General features: G+C 40.1%; 1 protein-coding gene across 4 annotated transcripts in view; it reads left to right on the top strand.

The window, feature by feature from the left end:
• cacnb1 (calcium channel, voltage-dependent, beta 1 subunit) overlaps positions 1-19,049 on the top strand; it is a 48,497-nt gene that overhangs the window by 10,527 nt on the left and 18,921 nt on the right. For 3 of the 4 annotated variants that reach the window (XM_079830994.1, XM_079830993.1, XM_079830996.1), the window contains exon 3: positions 14,038-14,157. In XM_079830994.1, coding sequence (XP_079687120.1) covers positions 14,038-14,157 — 120 coding nt within the window. Of the gene's footprint in view, positions 1-2,328; positions 2,504-14,037; positions 14,158-19,049 lie in introns of those variants that run through there. The other variant, XM_079830995.1, reaches the window with a different exon arrangement.

Here is a 19,049-nt window from a genome sequence, read left to right as displayed (position 1 = left end):
ACAGCAGACGGATCACGTGCACTCCACTGACTTCACTCCTATAGGTTGTCGCTCGCGAAAATCGCTTCTCATTTGCATAAAGTTGAAATTTCTGAACTTTTGTCGCTTGTCTCGTGTCGCTTGACACGCCCACATTCTGTCGCCAACGGTCACTGTCGCTCGTGTCGCCGGAAGTCGCCAGCGCTCCATTGAAATGAATGGGATCGTGTCGCTTTGTCGCTGCGTGTCGCTGGTGGTGTGAACGGGGCTTAACACTTCACACTGTACAAGTTATGCATCGTTTCAAACTGTACAAGTTTGACATTGTTTCACACTGTACAAGTTTGGCACCGCAATGCAGAGTTAACACTGCAAAAGCGGTCCTAACCATGCTCCAGGCCATGGTTTTATAACCCCGGGAAAAAAGTGGTGCTAACCCTAATCTAAATTACAATTGTGAAATGCTCAAGGAGACCGGTATATATGCAGCCTGGAGATCTCCAAATGGGGGTGGGAGCTCCAAAAGAGGCCATGGCTTCCTCCCATTGACAGACAGGCACACGGGACGCATGCGTGATCCCCCCCCCCAATCAAGTTCAGCGCAAACTCCACCCTGCTGCGGCTCGATGTAACCGATCGGCGAGAGTAGCCGCGTGCAGGCGGGGAGGAGCTGCAAACGGAGACATGAAGTCGGACACTTTCTGCTTCCCGTAGTGATGCTTGCGCTGTTTGCATAGAGACGTTTAGAGACGTTTTTATTCAATACTTAATGCACTGCTTAATACAGTGTCTGTTTGTACAAGAATAAAGTTCAACACAAGCATATCAATGAAGTGAGGTCTACGTTTTTTATTTTCATAAACATGATGCAATATAACATCGCGACTACATGAAAAGATACTTTTACTGTTATAAAAAACAGATTTGTGAGCATTAGTGGAACTGGAGGTTTTAGAATAAAACTTAAACACACTTGAACGCTGTCATGCGGTGAATCCGACCAATCGTGGAACAGCTGTGTCGTCATTAGAGCCCGTGCAGCCGCTCTGGAGAAGCTGCGCAGTATGAATCAGCCGGCTCTTCTCGAATTGCTCTTGCGCCACTTTGATGGCATACGTCACAGTCACATAGCGCCGGCGCTGCCTCAAGTCGGACAACATTTCTAACCGGCATGCACTGCTTCAAGTCAGCCGCTGATCGGTCTGCGCATCAAAAAATAGACATTCTGCTTAAGCAAAAAGAAAAACGGATCACTGTGTCCACAAAAATATTAAGCAGCACAACTGTGCTAATAATAGGAGATGTTTCTTGATCATCAAATCAGCATTAGAGTGATTTCTGAAGGATCACTTGACACTGGAAACTGAAGTAATGATGATGAAAATTCAGCTTTGCATCACAAGAATAAATAAAAAATTTAAATATATTTAAAAACATTGTAATAAAATTGTAATAATCTTATTATTAACAATATTATTTATTTTTTAAATGCAAATAAATGCATTCTTGGTAGTGTATGGTGAAACACATTTTGACACAATATCTTGTTGAAATCGAGTACAAATATTTAACATTTTGGAAATTACACAAGGATGAACAAACTGGTCAGGCAGGCACAGTTATTGTCCGATAATCTCAAAATGTTCAAATACTGGCAGGTTTATCTGCCTGACAATATCAGTCTATCGCTATTAAGAAGGTCACATGCAGGTGATTTTGAACTAAATGAAGCTGTTCTACTTGAGTGAGTCAGCCTTAGGTGAAGTGACTGACTAAACGGATGTGTGGGATCTACCGGTAACAGACACAATGAGTCAGGTGCCCTTCTGTCATGTAGAGGATTGTTAAAGAGTGTCTCTCACTATAACTCTTTCTTTCTTTCTTTCTTTCTTTCTTTCTTTCTGTCTTTCTTTCGGGCTGACGTTTACATTCCAACTCTTTCTGGCACTCATACCATAGCTAAACACGGAAGAGACTGAGTGAGAGAGAAAGAGAGAGAGAGATCTGCCCCTGCCTGTCACAGCTAAATTTAACCCCTCAGTCTGCAAATGTAGCACAAGTCCTGCAATTTGACCCCCCCCCCCAATTCTCTCTCTCTCTCTCTCTCTCTCTCTCTCTCTCTCTCTCTCTCTCTCTCTCTCTCTCTCTCTCTCTCTCTCTCTCTCTCTCTCTCTCTCTCTCGTTTTACCCCCTTAAACTTAGAAACTGAGTACAGGTTTCAGCTGTGTGTGTGTGTGTGTGTGTGTGTGTGTGTGTGTGTGTGTGTTTGTGTGTCAGAATGAGCCAGGAGGGGGTGTTGAGGCTGGCAGAGCAATTGGTCACTCTTTGACACACACGTATAGTCCTCTGCCTAACTTTTGAAACACACACCCATCACAGCTACACACACATTAATACATACCCGCACACACGCACACGCACCTCGCATTTCGGTGTGGACTTGGATCTTTGGGTGTGACTCTGTGTTACTGTGGCAGAAGCGAGTGCCATGGAGACCAACACACGGATTCAAAGGCCCGCAATGGTAAGAAACACCCGGAAACGTGTGAGTTTGTGTAGGGGTTAATTAAATGTACTAACAACTACGTGAAAAAACTGCCTCGGACACATGGATCTTTTCAATAAGTTTTATTTGCACCTTCTCTCTACCTCTCCTTTTATTTTCTCTCTCTCCTCTCTCTCTCTCATGCTGCCGTCTGATTCCATTTTGGGCTGGGCAGCTGCTTAGGCCTGCTGGGTTTAAATTAGACCTCCAGCACTGCTCAGGGACCTTGCTGGTACTGGCTGCCCTGGCTGTCACAGGACCCTTTGCCTGGGTTTCTGTCTGGTCTTGACACCCATGGAGTGTGATTATTTAACAAAATCATACGTACCAACTAATAGAGTTATTCATGGAGTTCTTTTTTAAGTGATTAACAAGCTGTATCAGGTGTGATGAATTATGTTTCTTCAATGATAACTTTAAAGGAGCTTTTTGGGGAGGCAGAACAATAAATAATGGTGAAAACATCTCTGTGCAGGTGCTTTTTCAGACAATGTTCAGTCAAATCACTAGCTGGGCCTCACTGTGTCTAGTTTTGTCTTGTGCATTTGCAATGCTAAAATGCTGTGATGTAATGTAAAAGAGCAGGTGAAATGCTGAGGGAAATCGCTCTGTATGTGAGAAAAATCAGGGTCAATGTGACTAAAGCTTGACTGAATCTCAGTTGGCTCAGTAAATTTGCGTTTTTTCAAAGGATGTTTGAATTTGAAGACTGCTGTTTGGAGATTTTAGTTTGAAATGAATTTATGGTTTGAAAGTAATTCATTGTTAAGTAAAAAAAAACCAGTATGCAGGCTACGTATGCAGATAAAATGTGAAAGAAGTGTCATCTTTTGTCTCATCATCAACAGGTTTAATCTCATAGCAGGGTATTTGTCGAATTTATAGCTGTAAGAAAAATATCTCTAAATGTGATCTGACATTACATTTTTCTTTTTAAGTTTGATGGTCTGATTCTGTCTAGCATAATAAAGCTGTGATTTATTGCTTAAGTGACTTACAGACGTCTGAGAGTCTAGGATCAGATTAATGTAGATTATGAGGATGGTATTATATCAGATGCTTACATGAGCCAACAAAATTCAGGGTTTATTTAGAAGCATAGGTACGGTGGCCGAGAGAGCTCAACGCGCTGCAACTGAAGAAAACACATGCAAAAAACACCAGCAAATGAAGAAAACATCTTCATCAGTTTTACAACACATGTGCTGCGAATGTTCCCAACACAACTAGGCCTGTCGCGATGGGTCGATACAATCGACTGCGTCGACGCTGTTAACTAGTCGACATCAATATTTTTAGTCGACTGAGTAAGTTGAGTACGATATGAAATTGTATTAGTACCAGTACTTTAAAAATGACAGCACTCTAATAAGAACAGTATTTCTTAATCTGCGTCGATGTGTGAGAGCAGGGGCTAAACAATGGAAGCAGAACAGTCTAATCTATACGCGCAGCTCAGGAAAAAGAAAGCAACGGAAAAGTGCGGCGTGGCCGGGACGTGCTCACGCTGCTGGACTCTGACCTGACATCAGTTTCGCGGATTGAGTTTGAATGTCAAAAATATGTAAAAATGCACGTCCTGGCAAGTATTCAGGTAAACACAGTCGGATATGTCTTTAGTGAACGTATACAGAGTTGAATGAGAAATCGAATGTGTTACAATGAATTTGGTCCTTGCAGCTCTTAAAGGGCCGGACCTTTTTGTTATGTTGGTTTACAAATTTGTACCTTTTTAAATTTTTACTCTTTTAGTTTTACATTTTCTCAAGGGCTTATTTACATTTATACTTTTTTATTGTACACTACTGAATACCAAAGTAAATTAAATGTTTTTAAGTAAAATTGTTGAAAATGATTGTAATAAATTATTCGATAGATTAATCGATAAATTAGCTGATAGATTAATCGATATAAATATAGTCGTTAGTGGCAGCCCTAAACACAACCAAATACAGAAACGCCCTGCAAACGTTCACAGCGACCAAAAACAAAAACACGTTGCAAATACTCACAACACAATCAAATACAAAAACGCTCTGCAAAACCAGGCCTTGCAATCTCAAGCCCACCTCTGCAATGACCTGAATGATGATGATGATTATGATGATGAGGCTACTTTTATAATTAAATTAATACTATTACAATTAATTTGCCCCGCAATTATTTCATGGTGCATCACCGCCTAACCGACGCGATTAGCTAACTCTTAATAACAACTTAACACGAAATAGCCTGCATATCTTCTATTTTTGTTTCTCACTAGGCTACGTATGTGCCACAAGAGAAATATAAAAAAAAAAAAAAATTGTTATCAGGACATATTCATTCCTCATCACAGTTTTTAGCTTCACTTTCTGCAGTGAATAATTGACTGGGATTTCAGACTTCTTCACCAGCATAACTAGCGCAAAGTTTGCACATAATTGCTTGTGTTATACAGTGGCGGCTGGTGATAATTATTTTTTTTTTGCAGGGGGCAGTATCAAGATGCATGTTGACTAAATTCAAGCATTAAAAGAGAAAACAGTGTCTTCACTTTTATATTTTTACACATTCATTTCCCACATATAATTGAATGAGGAAATGAAAAACAAAAGAAAACAGCCACAACAGACTAGCATGTTGACTAAGTTACTTGAACATACATTTTGCTCTCTTTTCTTTCTGGCCAGCAAATTTCTCAATGACTCTCTGATTAAAGTCAGTCATCTCAGTAGTGTCATGATGTTTGCATTGTTCAGTTAGATATTTGAGGTCTCTTACCCCCATTGTTGTCCACAAAACTTGAGTACCGACACTTAGAAATAAAAGACAGGGAAAGCAATAAAGGGCCTTGCTAACAACACATCCAGCCAGCCACCTACGTTTCTCATAACAAGCGCATGGAGCTCCGAGTGCAGCTGCGTCCTGTCACTGGCCTGCTGCTGGATTTGTAAATCGCGTTGGTCCGGTTCAGGATCTTCCAACGAACGCCTTGTGAAAGAATTTGGTTAAACTGCTGCCATCTCTACGAAACTGATCATCCTAACAAGGTTTTGGCGGAGTCGGAGTGACTGTGTCGCCCGCGCACTTTCGCTTTAGTGGCCAAGAACGGAAAGTTGAATGACAGGTGACGAGAACCAATCAGATTGGATAAAATAACACGCATCCAATTCTGATTCGCCAGGGACGCAACGACCTGCGTCCGGAGGAGGATCTTTAAGAACCAATTAGAGACCAGCTTCAGGTCACATGCTGCCCGTATATTTTTAGACTCAGATAGACATCCATTTGTCCGGCGTCCCTCGCGCATGAAACCGCATGACACATATTGAAGAATTGCAGAATTGAAGAATATATAAAATAGTTAACCAAAAGTTAACATCAAAGCCAGTTTTTATTAAATGCTGAGGCTCTTACTAACAGCCAGCACATCGTATGAGTAAACTATTTTATTTTTATTTCACTTTTATATCATTTTTGTATACATGTATATTTCTGGAATTTTGATAGGGGCCGCGCCCCAGCGCCCTCTATTGACCAGCCGCCACTGGTGTGATATCCATTGACTTGCCTTCATGGTTTAAACGCAAATATTTCCATTATTGTGACATGACATTTGTCTTTATCAACAATTGTTCGCAAAATGATGGACAGCGATTCACAGCGCACGTCATATCCCGTGATAATAAAATCGAGTAAATTATTAAATACTGTGATTTGAGACCACAAATGCTGCTGATAGAGCTGATTAAACGCATATAATTACTTTTAACCAAAGTCATATTTCTTATTAAAAAAAAAAACTGGAAAACGATTGAAAAAACATCAGAAAAATCTTCCAGTCATTTATTGTTCATTTCATATAGAGAGGCCTAGTTGTTACAGTTGATCATCCCACAATGTGTGAGTGGGAGAAAATGTTTTCAGAGCTAGTACTAATCCTTCCTCCCCACCTCTCCCACACACTCCTTTTCATTTCGTCCCATTTCTCGTTTTTTTCTCTCTCTGTCAGCCGTCATCTTCTGGCATGTCTTTTGTTTCTTTCCCCGCTCCATGTTTCTGTCTTGCCGCTGCTGATGTCTTGACTAGCGCGAGTCTGACAGTGTTATTGATGTACAGTGTTTGCGGGCTTTCTACACAGCCTAGGGAACTTTACACACTGGAAGACGGAAAATGTCAACTTTGTTTACGATCTATGCAGAGCCTAAGCTAATATTATTGTTAATACGTTGCTACTACAATGGAGCCAACATCATAACATGTAGGCTTGGGATATTACTGTGAATTTCTCGGTGCTGTTTGAAGAGAATGGATGTCGTAGACCTGTACTGAGGTGACCTGGTACCGACTTTGAAAACGGCCAAGCACATGGCTGACAGTTACACAAAACAGGACCGAGGTGCAAATACCAGAATTAAAAGTCAGTGAGAGATCATACAAAGCATCATTGTCTGTATGGCTAGGAATCTCTGGTACTGTATTAGAATGGTTTACATCTTATCTCACAAATCGATTTCAGTTTGTGTCTTTGGGGGAAAACAAATCTTTACCATCATTAGTTCAGCAGGGTGTCCCACAAGGGTCTTTTTGAGACGTTATTTTTGACACTGAACTTATGTTCGACGCTCATATTAAAAATGTCTCAAAAACTGCACTTTTTTCATCTTTGAAATATCGCTAGATTACGACCATTTCTATCGCCGCCAGATGCAGAAAGGCTTATTCACGCCTTCATTACATCGAGGCTTGATTACTGCAATGCGCTCTATTCGGGTCTTCCAAATCGGTCCATCAAAAAATTACAATATATACAAAATTCAGCCGCCCGGTTATTGACACACAAATACAACATGTGTACACTTATTACACTCACAGGGACACGCAGCAGCACACACACACGTATGAAAAATAAAAGGATTTCTCTCTGGAGAAACATTTAATCTTTCCGCTCACAAATTCCACCATGTAAATGGCAAATCCGCCGGGGTGCAAGCGCAACTGGCTTTTAAAGGGAATGGGAGCTGAGACTCTGATTGGTTTATTGCACGTTAAGCCCAAAACACACCCATGACTCATTAAGAAACTAGGTACAACCCTTTTGGACCATGTGCCTGGTGCGCCAGACGTTTTTTCCATCATTAAACTAGCAAAAGACGATTCGGACACGCCCTAAGTGCACCTGCGCCATGCGCTTTAGACTATGTGCTCAGATCGTTAAAATAGGGCCCAAAATCTGGACTCTAACCAGGCCAAAACATGAGCCTGATGGACATGTTCCCAAGTCACTTCTTGGTTGTCTTTGCAATTTAGGCAGGAGTATTGTCTTGTTGAAAAATAACATCTGATCATTCCTCTTTAGATCACAACTTTTCATTTGTGGGAAGCAAGCCATTCTGCAATATTCTCTTGTACTCTAAAGCATTAAATGACTTTTCACAGTGAAGTAGCTCACACATACCAGCAGCTAAAAAGACTCCCACACAATGACACAGTCTCTTCCTCCATGCTTCACTGTGCTAGAGATGCATTTATTATTATATCTCTCACCTGCTTTTAGAAGACATCACTCTGGAGCACAGGGCCGGCGTTTGCTATAGGCGAGCTAGGTGGTTGCCTAGGGCGACAAATGTGTTGGGGGCGCAGCCAGGCGCCCTCTAGTGGCGCCCTTAAACTTACTTTCCATTAAGCATAGAATTAAAACAAGCGAAATAAAACATACTGTTTATTAAACATGATCATCCTTGGGCGCCCCCTCAGCCGCACGTTTAATTACTTAACCTGATTATTAGATTGAATTGAAAGTGAATATTGTCGAGCACAGGCGTTCAGGCGTTAGGTCAGGCAAGTGCTCAGCACTGGCGCGTTCTTCAAAAATGAAGCGGTCTAAACCCTCGAGTACACAGGGACGGAAAAAGAGAAAGGCAGATGATCAAAAGAAAGCCCAGTATAGAGGTAAGTCTTCTCATCTCAGCCATAAAGGTGTCAAACGAAATAAATTTACTTCGTATTATCGATATTATCAACTAATATTGGACGGCATTGGACGTTTTATTGCTGTCACTAAGCTATCACTAGCTAGCTAGTTATCTACATATTATTACGCATTTCACTGACAATAAGGAAATCCATACGAGCCAAATTTTAATGCTGCGTCAATTTTGAAGGTGAATTGAAATGCCAGAAACAACTGTTCATCTTTTATTATTTAAGATAGGGATAGAGCTACAAGAACTTATATGTTTTAATTTTGTAGTGGTAAGTAGAGTGTATCCATAATAGCACTTTTGTTTGTAGAGGGTATAGTTAATCCAGTTTATGGGTCATAATTTGCTTAAGTGTCTTTACAGGTGCTTAAGAGAGTTTTTGCACAGTTTATGTAGTTAATATTTGGTAAATATCCTTGAACATTCTTTCTAGCATTTGTGTATGACCAATTTATTGCAGTTGATCCTTCAAGTCTTAATTTTCTCGATTAAGTGTTGGAGTGACTATAAAAGCATTTTTGTTTGTTCATCCATAGTTTGAGTCATAATTTGTTAAATATCCTCCAACGTTCTTTGTAGCATTTTTGTATGTGCAATTTATTAGAGTGTATCATTTAAGTCATAATTAGCTTTTTAAGTCTTGGAGTAACTATAGGAGCATTTTTGTTTATATAGTTTTTATAAATACTTAACCCATTTGTGCCCAATTTTTTTCTGAATGGCATGTTCTGCATTTTATTTTCCCCAGGTTTTTGTATTTTTTCTTGAAAATCGTATTTGAATCTGTGGCGACTATAGTTGCCGGTGGGCAAATATGTTGTATGCACCCCTTCAATGTCATTTAGCATCTAACTCAAAATAACTGCTTTCAACAGATCAATCTTTATTCATAACCAAATTTATTATGTTTGACTAAGTATACTAAAAACTATAGATCTGTTGTAAGATTTGTTTTGTTTGGATGATTCTAGAGACCTTCATGATTATGTTGATAGCCTATAGATATGTCAACAAAAAATACTTATTAGTAACATGAAAATGACCTTTCTTTGGGAGGGTTTGCCTTCGTTGTGCTCCCTGGAAGCAGGGGTAGGAAGTTGGCAGTCTCATGTGACAGGAAGGAAGTTAATACTTTTTTTTTTTTCTTGAAATCCTTTATTTGGTTGTCTGCTTGTGTTTCATTAAGATATAAAACATGGATAATATCTAGAAAAATACTTACAGAAGGAAAATGACAACTATACACTGGCAACTATAGTTGCCGGCGGTTGGCTTAACAATTAAGGGGGGGGGGGGGGGGGGGGGCAAAACTCAATCTCACCTACGGCAACTAAAGAGCTAGAGCCGGCCCTGCTGGAGCATCACAGTGCAACGGGTTTCATTGTCATTCATCACTCCACACACAACTTCCCATATTCTTCCAAAAACTTCATTCTGTCTTTGATATTTTTCTGAGACCGCAATGGCTTTTCAAGTAGTGCATTTGCTTAAGTTTAGCTAATTTCCTGACCATTAATTTGTGGTTAAGACAATTAAAAGCTTAGTGTTTGTCCAGTTTAGGCTTAGCCCACTTTTTTTGCCCAGGATTGTACATCTCCTTAGTGTTCCACAGAAGATACACTATAGCCTATTGCCAAAAGTATTGGGACACCCCTCCAAATAATTTAATTCAGGTGTTCCAATCACCTTCATGGTCATAGGTGTATAAAATCAAGCACCTAGGCATGCAGACTGCTTCTACAAACATTTGTGAAAGAATAGGCCGCTCTCAAGAACTCAGTGAATTTAAGCGTGGTACTGTGATAGGTTGCCCCCTGTACAATTGGGAACAACAACAACTCAGCCACGAAGTGGTAGGCCATGTCAGAGCATCACAGAGCGGGGTCAGAGCATACTGAGAAGCACAGTGTCCAGAAGTCGCCAACTTTCTGCAGAGTCAATAGCTACAGACCTCCAAACTTCGTGTGGCCTTCAGATTAGCTCAAGAACAGTGTGTAGAGAGTATCAGGGAATGGGCTTCCATGGCCGAGCAGCTGCACCCAAGCCTTACAATCACCAAGTGCAATTCAAAGCGTCGGATGCAGTGGTGTAAAGTACGCTGACACTGGACTCTAGAGCAGTGGCGACGTGTTCTCTGGAGTGAAGAATCACACTTCTCTGTCTGGCAATCCGATGGATGAGTCTGGGTTTGGTTGTTGCCAGGAGAACAGTACTTGCCTGACTGCATTGTGCCAAGTGTAAAGTTTGATGGAGGGGGGATTATTGTGGGATATTCTGCATGCAGTGGGATTGTTGGAACTCAACTGGCCTAATTCTTCAATTAGAAAAAACTGTAGCTACTCCAGAGTGAACTTTGCTGATCGCAATGTTTATTAGGCCATTCAATTGCAAGAATAAAACGGGTTTACATAGATATGTACATAATTGTGGTTTGTGTTAAAGAACAGAATAAGGATGATACAGATGCATGATAATATGACATGACAGAAGATACAGAGATAAGAACGGTATAACTATACACTGATAAGTTGCAATTGTATGATGCAACAGTAAACCAGAGCTTATTGTAACATATAAGCGCTAAATGCAGCTACATTAAACGGAGCAGAGCTGGCTGCTGCTGCTAACAAGCGGTGTCAGATTACAAAATTGTGTGGGCAGCTTTAGCACAATTGTTAATATGCCGATTCGACATTGGATACATATTTTCATCAACATACATGACAATAGACTCTTTTTTTTAAATTAATAAACCTTTTTGATAACAAATAACCAGATGATTCTTCAAATTGGTGAGCATTACGCCGATTGTATGTATATTATTGACACAATAATACTTCTGAGGTAAAATCAACTGAATTACGTTATGACACACTCCGAAACACATCTACAATGATAATAAATGTTGTTACTTACGGAGTTATTAACACACAGCAATACCACACAAGGAACTTTTAAGGAATAAACAAAGCCAGGAAAACTCATTGTAACTCTGCTACTGGACATTGCTGAAATGAAACTTTCTGTGCATGCACCAGACAAGTCTGAACAAGTTTGACTTGCGCATGCGTGAGGCAGGGAATTTTGTACAGTTATGGTGTGGGGTTGTTTTTCAGGGGTTGGGCTTGGCCCCTTGTTGTTACAGTGAAAGGAACTCTTAATGCTTCAGCATACCAAGACATTTTGGACAATTTCATGCTCCCAACATTGTGGAAACGATGGGAATGGCCCCTTCCTGATCCAACATGACTGCCCACCAGTGCACAAAGCAAGATCCATAAAGACATGGATGAGCGAGTTTGGTGTGGAGGAACTTTACTGGCCTGCACAGAGTCCTGACCTCAACCCAATAGAACACCTTTGGGATGAATTAGAGCGGAGACTGCGAGCCAGACCTTCTCATCCAATATCAGTGCCTGACCTCACAAATGCGCTTCTAGAAGAATGGTCAAATATTCCCATAAACAAATTCATAAACCTTGTGGAAAGCCTTCTCAGAAGAGTTGAAGCTGTTATAGCTGCAAATTGTGGGCCAACTCCATATTAAACCCTACAGATTAAGAATTGTCATTGAATTTCATGTGCATGTAAAGGCTGACGTCGCAAAACTTGTTTTACGGTTTGGAATGACAGGGTTTTAATTTTCAAATGAACTTTTCCTTTAGCTACTTACCATATTTCAGCACTATGTCTGAAAAGCTGTTTTCTCTTATGTTAATATTATAATTTTTTAATTGTTGTGTAATGAATTACCTCTCTATGTAGTCACAATAGAGGCTTAAAGAAGAGCTTCTTTTTTTCTTTGCTTTTTCTAATTTATTAATTGTTGCTTCAGCCCTGACCATATATTGAGACTATATCGCCCTCAAAAGCTTCTTCTCAGCTGTTAAATAAGCGTATTTGAAAAATTATGAAGCGTAATAGGAGAATTAACTAATGGTGATAATAAGGGGGTGGGAGAGGGGAAGGTTGAGCTCTGGTGATGAAATTTGAATAGTCAAGCTACTAGTGGAAAATATCATTGAAACATTTTAGGCCTGTGTAGTCAGCTTTTATTTTTCAAAACAGAAACTGTGTCTGTTTTACATGTAAGGCTTTTCTGGTGTGTGTACCTACCATATTTTGGGGACAGATTTGTACCCAAAAGTGAGGTAAATCTGACAAAACCTCCTATTGAGGACTGCCAAAAGTTTTGTGTGATGGGTGGGTTTAGGGGTAGGGTTAGTGTAAGGGGACAGATTATACAGTTTTTACAGTAAAAAACAACAACATTACGCCTGTGAAGAGTCCCCGTAAACCACATATTCAAGAGTGTGTGTGTGCAATCTGTTGCTGTCTAGTAAAGCCTGTGATCGTTGGTGTGTGTGCGCTAGGTTCCTGTGACCCTCTGTTTCACAATGAATAATTTAACATCATTGCATATAACATATGTCAGCCTGACACATTCTCATTTCTATTTAAAACACGCACGCACACACACACACACGCACACACACACATACTCACAAATATGTGACAAACCTAATGCACTCATGTACACACGCAAGTGCATCCATCCAATGAGTCATTCTTGCAGCTGTCCACACGCCCGTCCACACATCCCACGAATAAGAGTCCGCTCAACACCTGAAACATAGACAGGGAAACGAGAGGAAAGTAGGAAAAAAAGAGAAGAGAGGAGTGGGAGGCTTATGTAAAGGTTCTGACACTGTACTGTACTGTGAAAGTCAATGCCAAGATGATTTGTGTGTGTGTCTGCTTTTAGTATGTTCATGAACTTACCCAGACTCTAAAGCAAGTACAAATCAATACCGGCATATGCATGTTTCTTCAACTGGCCTTGTAGACTTAAACTCTTGTCATATATCATTTTAAGACTTTCATATTTTAGGATTTTTATGCAAACATGTACAAATCTATACATTTGAAAAGCAAAAGAATTTAAAAAAGTGCCATAAATAAATGATGAATAACATGAAGACAAATTTTCCATGATAGCTTTAATGTGATCTTAATATAACAACAAATAACATTTAAATTTGTTAATTTTAATAAAAAATCAACTCCCTGGGATATACAAGTTCATGTAGTTGAGAAAACACCAGTGTCTTGAATATTTCTTTACATCCTTGCACATACACAAGCTGTAGGTATTACAAGAAGCTCATCTCCTCTGATTCTGCTGCTTTAAGTATTTGCTCCTGTCTGTTTTCCTACTCTCATATTCTTAGATACTCTTTTCTTGTGCTTGTACTGTACCTTCTGCTCTCTTTCACTTCCTCCCACACTGTTCCTGACCTCTTCTTCAACCTGTTTTTCATTCACAAATAGTTTGCATATCGTATACGATAACTCGTTTGTGGTCATTTGTGCTACCTTCCTTTTGGCCTGGTGGAAGAAGAGATGTAAAATTGTTTTTGTGTTTGATTTTAAATGAGGAATGCTAATTTAAAAAGAGTTTTTTCATACACTGTGCCAAAGGCTGTTAACAGATTCCCCCTCCGTCCATTCCTCCCTCTCACTCTCTCTCTCTCTGTTCTCTGGCAGGGCTCAGCAGACTCCTACACCAGTCGTCCTTCAGACTCTGACGTGTCTCTGGAGGAGGACCCTGAGGCTCTCAGGAAAGAAGCCGATAGACAAGCTCTTGCCACCCTAGAGAAGGCTAAGGTGTCTTACTTTTTTATCTTCTTTCTTGTTCCATTTTCTTTTTTTTCCATTTATCATGGGTCTATTATTCTGACTCTGCCATGCGTGAATATACTTGATTGTAGAAAAAAACTCTTTTTGAGGTTTAACACCTCATAAACACCTGTATAATTAACTTAAAAAAATGTGTAGAATTTCCTGACTTAAATATTAATCAGAAATATTAGTTGGAGCTTTTAGTGCAAAAGTGTTATATTATCAAGATTGTCGTATGTTTACTTCAAATATCTTTAGAGAGCAGTATTTATTTTTTTTCTATTTGACCCAAAATAGGGTGATGTGAGCGTTATGGAACGCTTAAAGGGTTAGTTCACCCAAAAATGAAAACTCTGTCATTAATTACTCACCCTCATGTCATTCCATCCAAACACATAAGACCTTTGTTCATATTTTTGATGGAATCCGAGAGCTCTGACCCCTCCATAGACAGCAACATCATTGCAACTTTTAAGGGCCAGAAAGGTGGTGAAGACACCGTTAAAATAGATAATGTTACTACAGTGGTTCAGCCTTAATGTTATAAAGCGACGAGAATACTTTTCGTGTGCAAAAAACAAACAAAAACGACTTTATTCAACAATTTCTTCTTGTCTGTGTCAGTCTGCTATGCTTGACATAGTAAATACAGCACAGCACCTCCGAGTTCTACATCAGAACGGCAGAATAAAGTTGTTATTTTTGTTTGCGCACAAAAATGATTCTCGTCACTTTATAACTTTAAGGTTGAACCACAGTAGTCACATGGACTATTTTAACAATGTCTTTACTGTACTTACTGGACCTTGAAAGTTGCAATGAAACTGCTGTCTATGGAGGGGTCAGAGAGCTCTCGGATTTCATCAGAAACATCTTAATTTGGGTTACGAAGATGAACGAAGGTCTTACGGGTTTGCAGGGCTTGGCATTAAGCCTTTTCATGTGCTTGTCCAAGTAACAAAGTTGCTTGTCCAGAAAAAAATAAGATTTTTTTGTGTGTTGTAAATATAATTTATTCTGAAGCAATATTCTCATTAGTTTTCAGTCAGTTTAGGGCTGCAAGATTATGACAAAAATCTGAATTGCCGATTATTCCCTTAAAATAGTAATTGCAATTATTCATTATGATTTATCACAATTTACATTGAAGGATGTTTTGAATAGCTCTATGCCATTGTTTGAAGCAACTGCATGCCATATTGTTATATCAAAATAAACAAGCTGAAAACTCTCTTCCTGAAAAACTTGTATTGCTTTTCTATAGCATTAAGCCTCAAATGTCAAATATACAGAGATCAGGCATAACATTATGATCTAATATTGTGTCGGCCCCCCTTTTGCTGCCAAACCAGCCCTGACCCGTTGAGGCATGGACTCCACTAGACCACTGAAGGTGTGCTGTGGTATCTGGCACCAAGATGTTAGCAGCAGATCCTTTAAGTCCTGTAAGTTGCGAGGTAGGGCCTCCATGGATCGGACTTGTTTGTTCAGCACATCCCACAGATGCTCGATTGGATTGAGATCTGGGGAATTTGGAGGCTAAGTCAACACTCGTTGTTGTGCTCCTTAAACCATTCCTGAACCATTTTTGCTTTGTGGCAGGGCACATTATCCTGCTGAAACCACAGCCACCGGGGAATACCGTTTCCATGAAAGGGTGTACATGGTCTGCAACAATGCTTAGGTAGTTGGTACTTGTCAAAGTAACATCCACATGGATGGCAGGACCCAAGGTTTCCCAGCAGAACATTGCCCAAAGCATCACACTGCCTCCGCCAGCTTGCCTTCTTCCCATAGTGCATCCTGGTGCCATGTGTTCCCCAGGCAAGCAACACACACGCATCCGGCCATCTACATGATGTAAAAGAAAAATTGATTCATCAGACCAGGCCACCTTCTTCCATTGCTCCGTGGTCCAGTTCTGATGTTCACGTGCCCACTGTTGGTGCTTTCAATGGTGGACAGGGGTCAGCATGGGCACCCTGACTAGTCTGTGGCTATGTAGCCCCACATGCAACAAACTGAGATGCACTGTGTATTCTGACACCTTTCTATCAGAACCAGCATTAACTTCTTGAGCAACTTGAGCTACAGTAGCTCGTCTGTTTGATCGGAACACACGGGCCATCCTTCTCTCCCCATGTTTATCAATGAGCCTTGGCCGCCCATGACCCTGTCGCCGGTTAACCACTGTTCCTTCCTTGGACCACTTTTGATAGATACTGACCACTGCAGACCGGGAACACCCCACAAGAGCTGCAGTTTTGGAGATGCTCTGACCCAGTTGCCTGGCCATCACAATTTGGCCCCTGTTAAACCCACTCAAATCCTTACGCTTGCCCATTTTTCCTGCTTCTAACGCAACAACTTTGAGGACTAAATGTTCACTTGCTGCCTAATATATCCTAACCACTAACATGTGCCATAATGAAGAGATAATCAGTGCTGTTTACTTCACCTGTTATAATGTTATGCCTGATCGGTGTAAATTGGTTTTGTTTCTTTAAATAAAAGAAAAAATTTAAATATGCATGGTATTATAATGTTGTACTACAACTAAAATTAAAACAATGGAAAAAACCCTTTAGATAACCTGTAGAAAAAAAACACATCTTAAGCACCGAATAATGTAAGTGGACTTTTTTTTATAATGGCACCTTTGAACGATTACATAATTGTGTCATCCGTAATTGTAACCACGATTACAAATTTGAATAATTTTGCAGCCCTAAGTCAGCTATATTTAAAATCTGCTTATTTATGATATTTTAACCTTTATAAAGGGCATTTTTCCCTAATCGTTTTAAATATATGCTTCATCTTTCATTTAAAATTCTTAAATTTGATCAATATATTAAATTAGAATAATAAGACAATATAGGGCTGTTACCAATCAAATTTACACTGATTTACACTGAAAAATTACAACTGCATTGAATAATGTTATGGGATTGTTTTAGATATTTTTTGAATTTACAAATAAGAATTGTTGGAAAGAATGATACTTTTAAACACGAAACTAAACCATCAGTAGGTGGCGACAGGTGACCATCGTAATGAGTGAGTCATTCATTCAAACGATTCGTTCAAACGGTAGATTTGTTCAGGAATGAGGCAGTTGTTTATGAATGGGTCATTGAATCTTTGACTCAACCAATTAGTTCAAAACGCTGAATCATTCAGTAATGAAAACACAGTCAAGTGTTGCTGTGAGATGCGTTATGGTTTGCTAAATAGAGCAAAAACACTCAACATTGCTTCTAAAATGTATTACTAAGTGTCATGTTATATCAATAAATTAATCTGTGTTTGTGGTTACAGTTTCATTTGCGGATCCTTTATGTCGGATACGACTGACCAATATTGAGTAGCCTACATCTTGGATAAGATTCCTAAAAATTTTGCACATACAGCTAACATTACATACATGCATAAACGCGGATATGTTAGGCCTAAATGTCTAAAGTAGCCTATAGAACGAATAAACCAGTCTAATAAACTTATACATTTCGCTTAACGACTTTTGCACAATAAACTGCAGTATTTACATCTCTCGACAGAAGAGTTTTTTTTGCAGGTTTTAATAAAATGTTATTTAATAACAGTAGTCATAAGCATATTTCCAGGACGTGCCTCAGACTTGACTCAACAATCAAGAATCCTTGGTAATCCTCTGCAAACTTTAACAGATGTTTGAACCGGCTCATTCGGTTCTTTTTTTAGTCAGACGTGCTACTTTGGCTTTTGCGCCTTGCGTTATCAACCCTGAACTTTCGCTTAATGAACCAGCTCAACCGATTACTTGCTGAGAACCGGCTCAAAAGAACGATTCATTCAAGAACCGAACATCACTAGAAAAGAGTGATTGTACCTAAAACTTTCAGATGACACAGCTCATACACTCCTGAACAAAATCTTAAGACCGGGTGAAATATTACAAGTATTCGCATTTCGCACTGGTGGATCGTAACCGGGTAGTAAGTACTGCTTCAAAATGGCAAAAGAAGAAACAGGTCCAAGAGACAAAAACTAGAGAGTAGGCAATTTATTGAAAACTGCCTAGACCATAGCCTTAAAAAGTTCAAATCTGCGCAAAAATATGGCTTTCATGTCATTGTCCTTCAGGCTTTCTCTCTTTGAATGAGGCAGGATTGTTGAGCTTCAAGCAAGGCCTCTCGCAGCGTGCCATCACTGCCGAGGTTGGACGCAGTAAGAGATTAATTTTACATTTCGGAGATCCGGAGAGTTATGGGACAAAAAAGTCAAGTGGTAGACCCAAAAAAAGTTCACCTGCACAGAGCCGGAGGATCTGACAGGTTGTCCATGAAGACACAGGCTGATCCTCGACCCAAATTAAGGCCCTTACTGATGCTGACTGCAGCCCAATAACCATAAGATGACATCTGTGAGAGAAGGGCCACGCCACACACTTGCCCGTTTGGAATTTGCAATGGAGCACTAAACATGGGACATTGAAAGGTGGAAGAAGTTTTATCCATCATGATCTGGGGTGCTTTTTCCTTCAATGGGAAAATGGTGCTTCAGGTTGTGCAGGCGCGTCAAACGGCGGATGGCTATGCATCCCTCTTGACTGAGGGCCCTCGTCTGTGCGGTAATGACTGGATCTTTCAACAGGACAATGCTGCAGTTCACAACGCCCACCTGACGAAGGACTTCTTACAGGAGAATAAGGTCGCTTTTTTGGACCATCCTGCGTGTTCCCCTGATCTAAATCCCATTGAGAACATTTGGGGTTGGATGGCAAGGGAAGTTTACAAAAACGGATGTCAGTTCCAGACCATGGATGCCCTTCGTGAAGCCATCTTCTTCATCACATGGAGCAACGTTCCCACCAGCCTCCTGGAAACCGTTGCATC

The sequence above is a fragment of the Gobio gobio genome (genome assembly GCF_949357685.1).
Source record: "Gobio gobio genome assembly, chromosome: 1".
NCBI lineage: Eukaryota > Metazoa > Chordata > Actinopteri > Cypriniformes > Gobionidae > Gobio > Gobio gobio.
This window is presented reverse-complemented; position numbering and strand designations above follow the sequence as displayed.